This window comes from Sarcophilus harrisii, chromosome 4 (assembly GCF_902635505.1).
Source record: "Sarcophilus harrisii chromosome 4, mSarHar1.11, whole genome shotgun sequence".
In the NCBI taxonomy this organism is placed as follows: domain Eukaryota; kingdom Metazoa; phylum Chordata; class Mammalia; order Dasyuromorphia; family Dasyuridae; genus Sarcophilus; species Sarcophilus harrisii.
Genome location: NC_045429.1, coordinates 284,157,229 through 284,167,629, shown reverse-complemented (window position 1 = coordinate 284,167,629; position 10,401 = coordinate 284,157,229). Strand labels below are relative to the sequence as shown.

Here is a 10,401-nt window from a genome sequence, read left to right as displayed (position 1 = left end):
GCTTGGCGGGGCAGCAGGGCGGATGCGGGCCCCTCACCAGCGCCTTCTCCGCCTGAACCGCGTCTGAGGCGCGGGCCGCGGGAACTGTCACTCCTACCGTCTCTGCCCCGCCCCCTGGGCTACTTCCGCCAGGTGTGTGTCAAAACAAATCCGTCCATTGCCCAGGTGCAGGAGGGGGCGGGAACAAAGTCAAGATTTACAAGACAGTCGCTAGGATGACGCTATGCCTCAAAGGCACGTGTGAAGACCTTCCGCCAATCCCCCGACCACTCGGGGTCCTCAAACTACGGCCGCGGGCCAGATGCCGCAGCCGAGGACATTTATCCCCCTCACCCCGGGCTATGGAGTTTCTTTATTTAAAGCCCCACAGAACAAAGTTTTTGTTTTTGCTATAGTCCGGCCCTCCAGCAGTCTGAGGGCCAGCGAATGGCCCCCTGTTTAGAAAGTTCGAGGACCCCAAGCCGGGACCAGCACACTCCCTGCTCTGGACCTAGATTTCAGTGAACCTTCATTCCCAAACCGATGGAGCCTGAAAGCCCACTACGGAGATGCCGAAAGCCAGACAGCGCGCTGCGGGCGGGAGCGCCGGGCCGAGGAGCAAGAGCGGGAAGCGCACTTTTGCTTTAATTAAGCCTTTCCTCCTTCCCCTCCTCCCCGCCCTCGGGACTGCTCTACAAACGGGGATACGTCACTTCCGCTTCCTCTTCCAGAGGAGGTTCTCCCACCCCTTTCACAGCCATGGTAAGGCTCCCGACCGGGTCTGGGAATCCGGCGACATCGGGCTCAGGGCTTCGCGCACCGAACTGGGTGCCCTTGGAGGGCAGCCCAGCCCACAGGGCTACGGTGTGCCCGCGAGATGGCTGAGCGCGCCCGCGGCGTCAGGGCAGGCAGAAGCTCTTGGGCGCGGAGCCAGCTCCTGGGACTTTTGAGGGGAGGGAAGGGAGAGTGACGCTGAGGGAGGCAGGGATCATCCTGGTCCCCGCCCTCCAGTCTGGGGTGGCTCTGCACTAAGGAAGGAGGCTCCCCTACCTGATCTGGGTCTCGTGCTGACACTCCGCTTTCCGGCTTCTTAAAACTTCAGGGTCAAGTGCGGGCCTGACGGAGCTCCTGGTCCTCCTGCGAGGCAGAGGGTAGCCTCGGGCTTCGTAACTGTTACTGTAACGTGGAGTTTCCCCTTCCGCTTTAGTATTGGTTAATTACATTAATATTAGTATTGGCAAATTAGTATTGGTTAGTTACACCTGTCACTGACTTAGGTTGTTCTTTCTTCTTGTCTCGGTCCTCTAGTCTCTAGTGATCCCCGAGAAGTTCCAGCACATTCTGAGAGTGCTCAACACGAACATTGACGGACGGCGGAAAATAGCTTTTGCCATCACAGCCATCAAGGTAAGGAGCAGCCACAGAGACGAGGGGGAGGGCAAAATGAGTTTTTCACTGAGACACAGAAGAAGAGAAGACTAAAGTTGGGACTTCTCTAAAAGATGAGTGTAACCTAATGAAATGAAACATGGTAAACACTAACGTAGTTTTTGTACGCTAAGTGGTGCCCATCCACGGAAACAGATTCACCCCCACCTCCCAACGGCTGCTCACCTACCTGCCCTCTTTAAATCTATGCGAATCGGTGTATTCTATATACTTAAGCTAACACACACTTGCACAGGCAGAATGATATAGTCTGGACAGAATTTTGTAGTCCTGGCTTCAGGTGTCTTCAGACAGTGAGGAAAATTCCCTTAAGTCTGCCTTTCTTCATCTATGATAGATGGATGAGTGATCTTTTGAAATCCTTTCCAACTCTTAAATGTCCCAGTCTTTACTAAATCTTGAAATGTAGTTGGGAAGATAAATAAGTAGGAAATAATTGCTTAGAAAAGTGCACTAATGGATAAATAACCTAAAAGTAATTTTTTACTTTTAGTAAAAGTAGTAAAAAAAAAAAGTAAAAAATTACTTTTAGGTTATTTATCCATTAGTGCACTTTTCTAAGCAAGAAAAAAAATACAAGCTAGATGCTTAAAATAATCAATTATTTTAAGCATCTAGCTTGTATTTTTTTTTCCTTGAGGCATTTCTAATTTGTGTGTTTTATACCTTATTTGTAATGTCTTATTTTGCTAGACTTTGCCTTCAAGATTACAGCGATCCTCCTGATATTCTTAGTACAGTATTTTTTGTGTAAAAGCTTGTTTTAGTAAAAAAAAAAAAAAAAAAAGTTTTAAGGTGGAGGGGTACCAGTGAGACAAACTTCTCATTTTTAACACTCTTGAGACAGAAATCCTGTTCTTCCCCAGATCCAAATTTCTCTATTTTTATTCTGTAAAAGCATCATAGGAAAGCCTCTATTCTGTAAAAGCATTATAGGAAAGCTTGCTTTGTGTATAACCTTCCAAGTTAAGGCAGTAGGGGAGGTCCTTTTGAGGTTGAAACTGACAGTCGAGGGAATTGGAGTGGGAGGGAGTTAAAGGGAAGGTGTTCGTTAGTTAGTAAACATTAAGTTCTTATTATGGGCCAGGCACTGTACTAAGGATAAAACTGCAAGGTAAAAGACTGTCTGTCTCTGCCCTCAAGGAGTTCACTCTCATCTAAAGAGGAAGATAACTTGTGTTTACACTATCTTCGAAATAGAATTGAGAGGGATGGGAAAATTTTCCTGGTGAAGAGCATTATGTAAGAGTCTCAGCCTTTCAAGATGTGGATTTCACACATTTAAATTTTTTTAATTTCACATTTAAATTCATGTAACCTAAATTGCAGTAATACTTTACTACATTTTCTTCAGCCTTCAATTATACTCTCACTTCCTCTTCAGAACCTTAGTTTCTTTTTTTTTTTTTTTTTTTTAATTAGTTAACTTTTTATTGACAGAATCCATGCCAGGGTAATTTTTTACATTATCCCTTGCACTCACTTCTGTTCCGATTTTTCCCCTCCCTCCCTCCACCCTCTCCCCAAAGATGGCAAACAGTCCTATACATGTTAAATAGATTACAGTAGATCTTGGATACAATATATGTGTGCAGAACCGAACAGTTTTCTTGTTGCTCAGGGAGAATTTAGAAGGTATAAATAACCTGGGAAGAAGAACAAAAATGCAAGCAGTTCACATTCATTTCCTAGTGTTCTTTTTTTGGGTGTAGCTGCTTCTGTCCATCCTTGATCAATTAAAACCAAGTTAGATCTTGTCTTTGTTGAAGAAATCCCCTTCCATCAGAATACATCCTCATACAGTATCGCTGTTGAGGTATATAATGATTTCCTGGAGAACCTTAGTATCTTTAAAGGCTAACATCAGGTACTGTCTTCATGAAATTTTTCCTGATCCCCCTGGTTGTTAGTGCTTTCCTTTCAATTATTGTACTATGGTAGTTCCATTTTGTAGATGTACACTTCTTCAGTAAAGACATGCTATGGTCTCCTTTCCCTTCCTGAGCTAGTTTTCTTGCAAATAAATAGTGAGGGAAATAAAGTGGCTTGCCTGGAAACCCACAGCTAATAGATGTGGGAGACTGGATTTGAACTTGAGTGTTCCTGACTCCCAAGTTCAGCCATCTGTCCCAGTAAGCCTCCTAGCTACCCATCAGTAGCAGTAGTATCAACTCAAATAGGAAGGAGTCACCTTACATTAGGATTCCTGTGGGGCCACATATTTAGAAAACCACATTATTAAGATGTCCAAATCATGTTTTCATTTGGGTCATTCAGGCTACACAGGCAGGGGGAGAGGGGCAGGCTGGGCTGGTGGTTAATGTGCTAGTGTGTGGTACTTTTGCCAAATTCACATCATTAAAATGAGTTGGAAAAAGTTGCATATCATTAATAGCAATTATAGGCAATATTTATATTTTATACAAGTCTTATTTTGGGGGAGGCACAATCTACAGTTGAAGCCAATTTTTGGAGAAAAAGAATCATAAGTGAAGAGGATTTAAAAATATGATTTGAATTTTCTGTAGAAGAAAATTAATGCATTTTGCCTGGAGAAGATGACAGAAAGAAAGTGAAGGTCATAGCTTTTAAATATTGGAAAGGCTGTAAAAGTGAAGAGGGAATAGGCCAGTGGATAAATTGTCCTAGGCTTGAAATCCTGAGTACAAATCTGGCCTAGATGCCTACTGTGTAAGCAGGGAAAGTCCTCTTTTTTTTTTTTTTTTTTTTTTTAAACTCATTGTTTGCTTCAATTCTCCCAAATTGCCCTGTTACTGTTGATAGTACCACTATCCCTCTAGTTACTCAAGCTTGCCACCTACGTCTCATTCTCAAATTCTCAAACTCACCCTATACATACCAAGTTCTGTCATTTCATTGTTCACAGTATCTTGTAGATGTGTTTTAGTTCTATACATATCTGTTTATTCTGATGTTTATCTATTACAGGCCACTCAGGAATGATTTTTCTAAAAATACAGGTTTGATAATGCTACCCACTTTGGCATTCAAAGCTTTTCACAGACCCTCCCAGTCTGTCTTACTCTTTCCCCCAATCCTCTCCCATACATTGCTAGGACCTTTCTAACCCTCTGCATATAACTTGTACAATTACTTGGCCTGCTGCTTCCCCTTTAGAATGTGAGCACTTTGTTTGAAGACAGAGACTATATTTTTGCCTTTATTTGTATCCTATATGCTTCAGAATTTGTGCTAACGGTAAGCACTTGCCTTTTCTTTACTTTGTTCTTTACCCTTTTCTCTATATTTGAAGTGATGCAAAATACTTTATATTCTCTTATTTAGTCTTTATAACAGCTCTGTATGATGGTTGCCCCCAGATACAGATGAGGCAACCGAGAACAGTAGTGTTTGAAGTTAGATTTGAATTCAGGTCTTCTGTCTCCAGGGCTGTCATTCTCCCTGTAAACTACAATACCTAACTGCCATAAAAGGTACAAGGTACCATTTCTCACTTGTCCTGGATAACACAGCTAATAAATGCTTGGAAAAGGTGGAATATGTGTTTGCAGTGTTAGGCCAGAACATTAGTACTGGGGATAATTAGACCACTAAAGTAACATTAGAGGTAGAAGAAACTTTGGGAAATGGTGAGGCAACTTTTAAGAGTAAACGCTCCATATTTTATAGTAAGAATGCATGTAAATTGTGTTATGAAGTAACTCCTCACAGTGAGGAGATAATAGGTGGTTTTGATTGTTTCTGTATTTGGATATACCTGTTTTTAATGAGTCCTTGTCCCACTATGGTCCAAGGTTCTCCTTTGCACAGGGGTAAAAGCTATTTGGGGAAAGGTGGAGATATCAGGGAGGAGTAACAGAAAGATTGCATTCTCAAAGTACAGATCCCAAAAGGTAGATATCCCAAAAAGCTAATGTGATCTTAGCTTACTTTAAGGTATAGTATCCCAGGGTTGGGGAGATGTGCTCTGCCCCTAGTCAGACACAGAAATCAAGAGTACATTTCTAAGCACCAAACTTTATGGAAGGTTGTTAATAGAAGGGGAAGACCTGTCAAGAAAGCTTTGGGGGAAAAACACAAATTTGTGGTTTAGTAGGATTGCTAGATTGGGGTCCTTAAAAGCAAGGACCCAAACCTTTTCTCTCCAAGAACTATAGAACTCCCCAAAGACAAAGAATTGTGGCAGTAAGCAATTGGTATTGCCTAGATGTAAAATCCTTGTGGAAGTCAAATTCCCAGATCCAAATAACTGTTACTCTATACAAATGCTTCTCATTACTGTGTGATTTTGATGGTCTTGTCTCTCCTTATACTGTTTTTTTCCTCCAGGGTGTGGGTCGAAGATATGCTCATGTAGTGCTGAGGAAAGCAGACATTGACCTCACCAAGAGGGCTGGTGAGCTCACTGAAGATGAGGTAAGAAATTACTGGAAGTGGGTGAAGGGAGCATCCATTTTAGAAGGGAGCTTTAAGTTTGTACTACATGCATTACTGCTTCCATCACAGGTGGAGCGCGTGATCACCATCATGCAGAATCCTCGCCAATACAAGATTCCAGACTGGTTTCTTAACAGACAGAAGGATGTAAAGGATGGAAAATATAGCCAGGTAGGCAGAGGAGGCAGGGCAGGGAGGTCATAAACTGGGGCAGTCTTGGGAGGAGCCGGTAGAGAAATGTTCTGTTTACCTATACAGGTTCTAGCCAACGGTTTAGACAATAAGCTGCGAGAAGATCTGGAGCGGCTGAAGAAGATACGGGCACATCGTGGGCTTCGACACTTCTGGGGGTGAGTTAGATGGGAATGTTGAGGAAAGTTCTAAGGACCTAGAACATCCTTTGGATTTTACTTGGACAAACAGTTGGTGATATGGTCCTTTGGGTCAAGGCAAAGTTGAGTTTCCAGGGCAGTAAGTTATTAAAATGCCTAGATTAGCTCATCGGATTTCTTGGCTGCCAACTCATTCTGATTTTTGTCCCTTTTATTCCCTGTAGGCTCCGTGTCCGAGGCCAGCACACCAAGACTACAGGACGCAGGGGTCGTACTGTGGGTGTGTCCAAGAAGAAATAAACACTGGCCTTATCCATTAATAAATAGTTTATATCAAAATTGTCCATGTATATGGTTTCTGTCCTTCCTTAAATGCAAGAGTTTTTAATCTCAGTTAATAAGTCCCTGCTTAATGTAAGATGCTTTTATTAACTTTTTCTCCATGACAGCTGAAAAGAAGACTCAAAATCAAAAGTTGTTTTAGTTATCTGAAACATGGTGCCAGAAGGCTCTGGCCATAGGAGTTTCACCCTCTCCCCACGTATCTTTCACCCTTTTTAAGAAGTCTAGGGGCAACTAGGTGGCACAGTGGGTAGAGCACAGGCCCTGAAGTCAGGAGGACCTGAGTTCAAATTTGGCCTCAGACACAACACTTCTTAGCTGTGTGACCCTGGGCAAGTGTCTTAACTCCAGTTGCCTCAGCCAAAAAAAAAAAGTTTCACAAGACATCTCTGTCTAAATAAGCCTCCTAGTGTCAGCTAATTGCACTCTTCAGAAATTTAGTCAAATTTAAGGAATTTAAATTGCCTAGTTAATTGGATGAGGAATTCCTCCCCGAGGTTTTCAACTGGGGCAGAAAACTGGGAGATGCTGATCGATAGTATGGAGGTCACATCCTTTGCCTGACTTCGAGAGCCTCTGGCATTTTGGGGCACTACTAGCTCTTGGTAGCAACTTCCTATACTGCCCCAGGCGCCTTTGACTGCCAACAATTTCAGAAAGCGCCTTAGGGCTGGTGGAATCTGGCTGTTAGGAAAAGTAAACCAGATTAGACTTTCCTGGGTGGGACTATGACATCACCCTGCACACCCCGATTCCAACCACGTGGTGGAGAAATAGTGGAAGCGACCCCCAATGCTGGAGAGGTTCAGGGAAGTAAGGGCGATGGAGCCAGCGCTGGAGAAAGATGCGGGGGAAGGAGCACTGCACACGCAGCTGCTGAGACAACCTTGTCCCTGAACTGCCGGCCCCTGGGGAGAATGCCTCTTGTTCCCCTGCACCGTGAGGATGGGGAGGGGGCAAGGTAGAATAAGCGTCCCCCCGTGACAAAAACCCCTCCTTAGTCCCAGAATGACACAGAAAGGGAGAGGGAGAGCCAAAGAAAAGCTCAATGGGAGGTAATGGGAAAAGACCATTCAAACCCAGATGAGGGTGGAAGGAAAGAAGGGAGAGAGGGCTGGCTGGACCAGCAGTCCCAAGGCAGAGGGTAACTGTAGTTACTAGGCCATCATGGGGTGTGTAAGGAGAGGGAGGGAAGTTAGGAGGGGATAGGGAGGTGATCAGAAACAAGGCAGGTGCACACCACTGATAACCAGCACAACCATGGAGCCAACATTTAGGGCATGCTGCACTCAAGATAACCCACTTTTAGTACCCTTTGTCCCTCGCTCCCGTTCTACCCTTCCTCCCTAGGCTTTCCCAAACTCTCTTCTGTCACTCCTCCATCTTCTGCAAACAGCACCCGCAGATCCATTGCCCCATATCCATTCCTCTCTTCTGTCCCTATTCTCTCCAGCAGCAGGACTTAGGGAGGAGGATACTGGGACTCAGAGAGGTAGTTGGGGATGAGGCCATCCAGAAGGGTGGGTGAAAATTAGATGACTGTCTTTGAAGGATTTCTGCCTGTATTCCAACTCTTTCTAGTCTCTTCCCTCTCCCCCCTCCTCCAGACCATTTTTCTCATGTTTCCCATCATGTCCTCCTGCCTTCTGCATCCTCCTGGCAGCCTTGGCATTCTTATGTCTCCATATTTGGTCCCTCTGGGTTAAGGAAGGAACTATCCTCCACTCCCCCAATGCCAACTCCAGCTGCATCTGGGCCCCCCACTCTCCTTGCCCCACCTTCTGATTCCAAATGTAGGGGCTTGCAAAAGTTCTGATTCCCAACCTTTTCTTCTGATCTTAGCACTGCACATGAGCATCAAGAGCAGAGAGATGCTATTCAAACTCTTCAAGAGACCCAGTCACTTGGTCTGGACACTCTTTATTCTTGGGGAACCTGATTAGCTGTTGGGAAAACATTAAGGAGGTACTAAAATGAGAAGCACAAGTTGAAGGGGATATCATGCAGGCTGCTTTCATTGACTCATATTGAAACCTTACCCTAAAAACCTTAAGTGGACTGGCATGGGCAGCCAGGTATTGCCCCAGTGTTCATTAGGTCCTCAAGACTGAGGATGATGTTTACATCAATGTCTCTGGGCTTGTGGCTGAACTTGACAAAAGAAAGGATCTGCAACAGAGACATCCTAACAGAGATGAAATCGTTCAAGAAAAGGCCAAAACTGGAGAAAAGGAATCACAGCATACCAATGGGGTGCATCCTGAAGTGCTCCCTCTGTACCTTGGCCAAGTCCACTGAGAGTTTACCCTTCCCCTGTGAAGAGGGGCAGGCATCAGGTGTCAAGGGGTATAGTGACCTTTTGATTGGGGTCCCTTACTCACTTATGGTTCAGGCACTGGCTCTGTGTTGTCAGTCCCAATCCTGCAGCTGATTCTGAGGGTAGCTGGTGATGTGATTCGCGCCTGTCCTACCATTCTGTGCTGGCTTGATCTATTGGTGTATAGAGAGAATGGGAGGAGGGATGAGAGGGTAGAGTAAGACAAGCCAGTGCGACTCCTGGCCGGATTCCTGTGTCTATTCCTCTGACTTTGACAAAGAATAAAGACCAAGGGCTTTTGCTTATCCTGAGTTCAGCTGCTTCTAAAGTATCCAGGGTGCTAACTCGGTCTTCACACATCTGAAATCTGGTTCAATTGTGCTTCATCCTGCAAATCACATCAGTTGGATTGAAAGCAGGCCTGCAACGGTCTAAGAGAAAGATGAAGCTAAGACCTCCCTTTGCCATTAGAAAATCAACTGAGGGGAAAAAAATTAGGTTGTTTAGGAAAAAATAGGTAGGGATCAACTTGAACTATTTGGCCCAGAGAACAGATCCAAGAAACAGGATAGAAATTGGGAGGAAATATATAGATTATTAATCACATGCTATATGTGCCTTACTTTTCTATGTACTTTTTTGAGTTTGAGTTTACTGCCTTCTTGACCTTGGATAAAGAATAATGGCTTGCATTTATTTATATAACATTTTAATCTCATTCAGTCCTCACAACAACCCCGTGAGGTAGCTGCGACTGGTTATCCCCATTTGTAAGATCATGACAGCTAGTGTCTGGGGCAAGCCTCTAACTAACTTGGCTCCAGCACACATTCTCTGTGCCAGCTAGTGGCTGAACCAAATTATTTCACCTCCCTGAGCCTTGGTATCAATATCTTTAAAATAGAAAGGGTTGGATTACATGTCAACAGAGATACCTTTCAGCCCCAGAGCCATGACTGTAATTAAGTGTCTAGTTTTCAAGAATTAGCTATTTACTTCCAGCTCTGGTTTCCTCCCATGGATAGGGCAGGCACATACTTGGGTCAGTTCCTGCCTCTCTAGAAATCTCCTGTATATCATAATGTAAGAGAGGTAAAGGCCTTATTCAGGAGGATCATGTGGGTCCAGATCTTCTTTAGTACACCCCCACCCCCACCCCCAAACCAATAAAGGGCTGACCACTGAACTTTAGAGTCATATTCTTTAAGTCACTAGGTGGTCTGTTAGCAGTATCCACAGCAAACCCAAAATACATGAGTCTTGGACTGAATAGGAAATGCATAGAACATCTATTTCAATGCTACAGCAGGAGTGGGCCTCTGGGATCTAGTCCACAACTGGCCCTGTGGGAATCCTTCCCACAAAAAAAGTCTGAAAGAATAAAAGTCCCACTACAAGATTCCTAATATGGTCATCTAGCCTCTTCTTGGAAGACTTCCAGAGAGGGGAACTTACCCCCTACCATTACAAGCACCCTATTTCCACTACTGGACAGCTTTGAAGATTTTAAAATTTTCCCCTACAGTGATAACAACCCTAAATCTGCCTTTGTTAACTAGACAA

At 44.3% G+C, this 10,401-nt stretch overlaps 2 protein-coding genes across 3 annotated transcripts; both read left to right on the top strand.

Annotated features, from left to right (window-relative positions):
* Positions 1-633: 633 nt before the first annotated feature.
* Positions 634-6,523, top strand: LOC100934526 (40S ribosomal protein S18). 2 transcript variants are annotated; one of them, XM_003768950.4, is made up of 6 exons: positions 634-741; positions 1,288-1,386; positions 5,740-5,826; positions 5,917-6,018; positions 6,106-6,197; positions 6,404-6,523. In XM_003768950.4, exons 1-6 carry the CDS (start codon positions 739-741, stop codon positions 6,477-6,479), a joined length of 459 nt encoding a protein of 152 aa, XP_003768998.1. In that variant the 5' UTR covers positions 634-738; the 3' UTR covers positions 6,480-6,523. The 2 variants fall into 2 exon arrangements, with proteins under 2 accessions (XP_003768998.1, XP_023358683.1); XM_023502915.1 differs by lacking the exon at positions 634-741 and adding an exon at positions 748-883.
* A 1,603-nt stretch (positions 6,524-8,126) lies between these two features.
* On the top strand, positions 8,127-9,083 carry B3GALT4 (beta-1,3-galactosyltransferase 4). The gene is given in 9 exon segments (XM_023502916.2): positions 8,127-8,175; positions 8,177-8,200; positions 8,202-8,274; positions 8,276-8,357; positions 8,360-8,420; positions 8,422-8,460; positions 8,462-8,814; positions 8,817-8,866; positions 8,868-9,083. Coding segments are annotated over 9 exon segments (909 nt in total). The 5' UTR covers positions 8,127-8,140; the 3' UTR covers positions 9,060-9,083.
* The last annotated feature ends 1,318 nt before the right edge of the window (positions 9,084-10,401 follow it).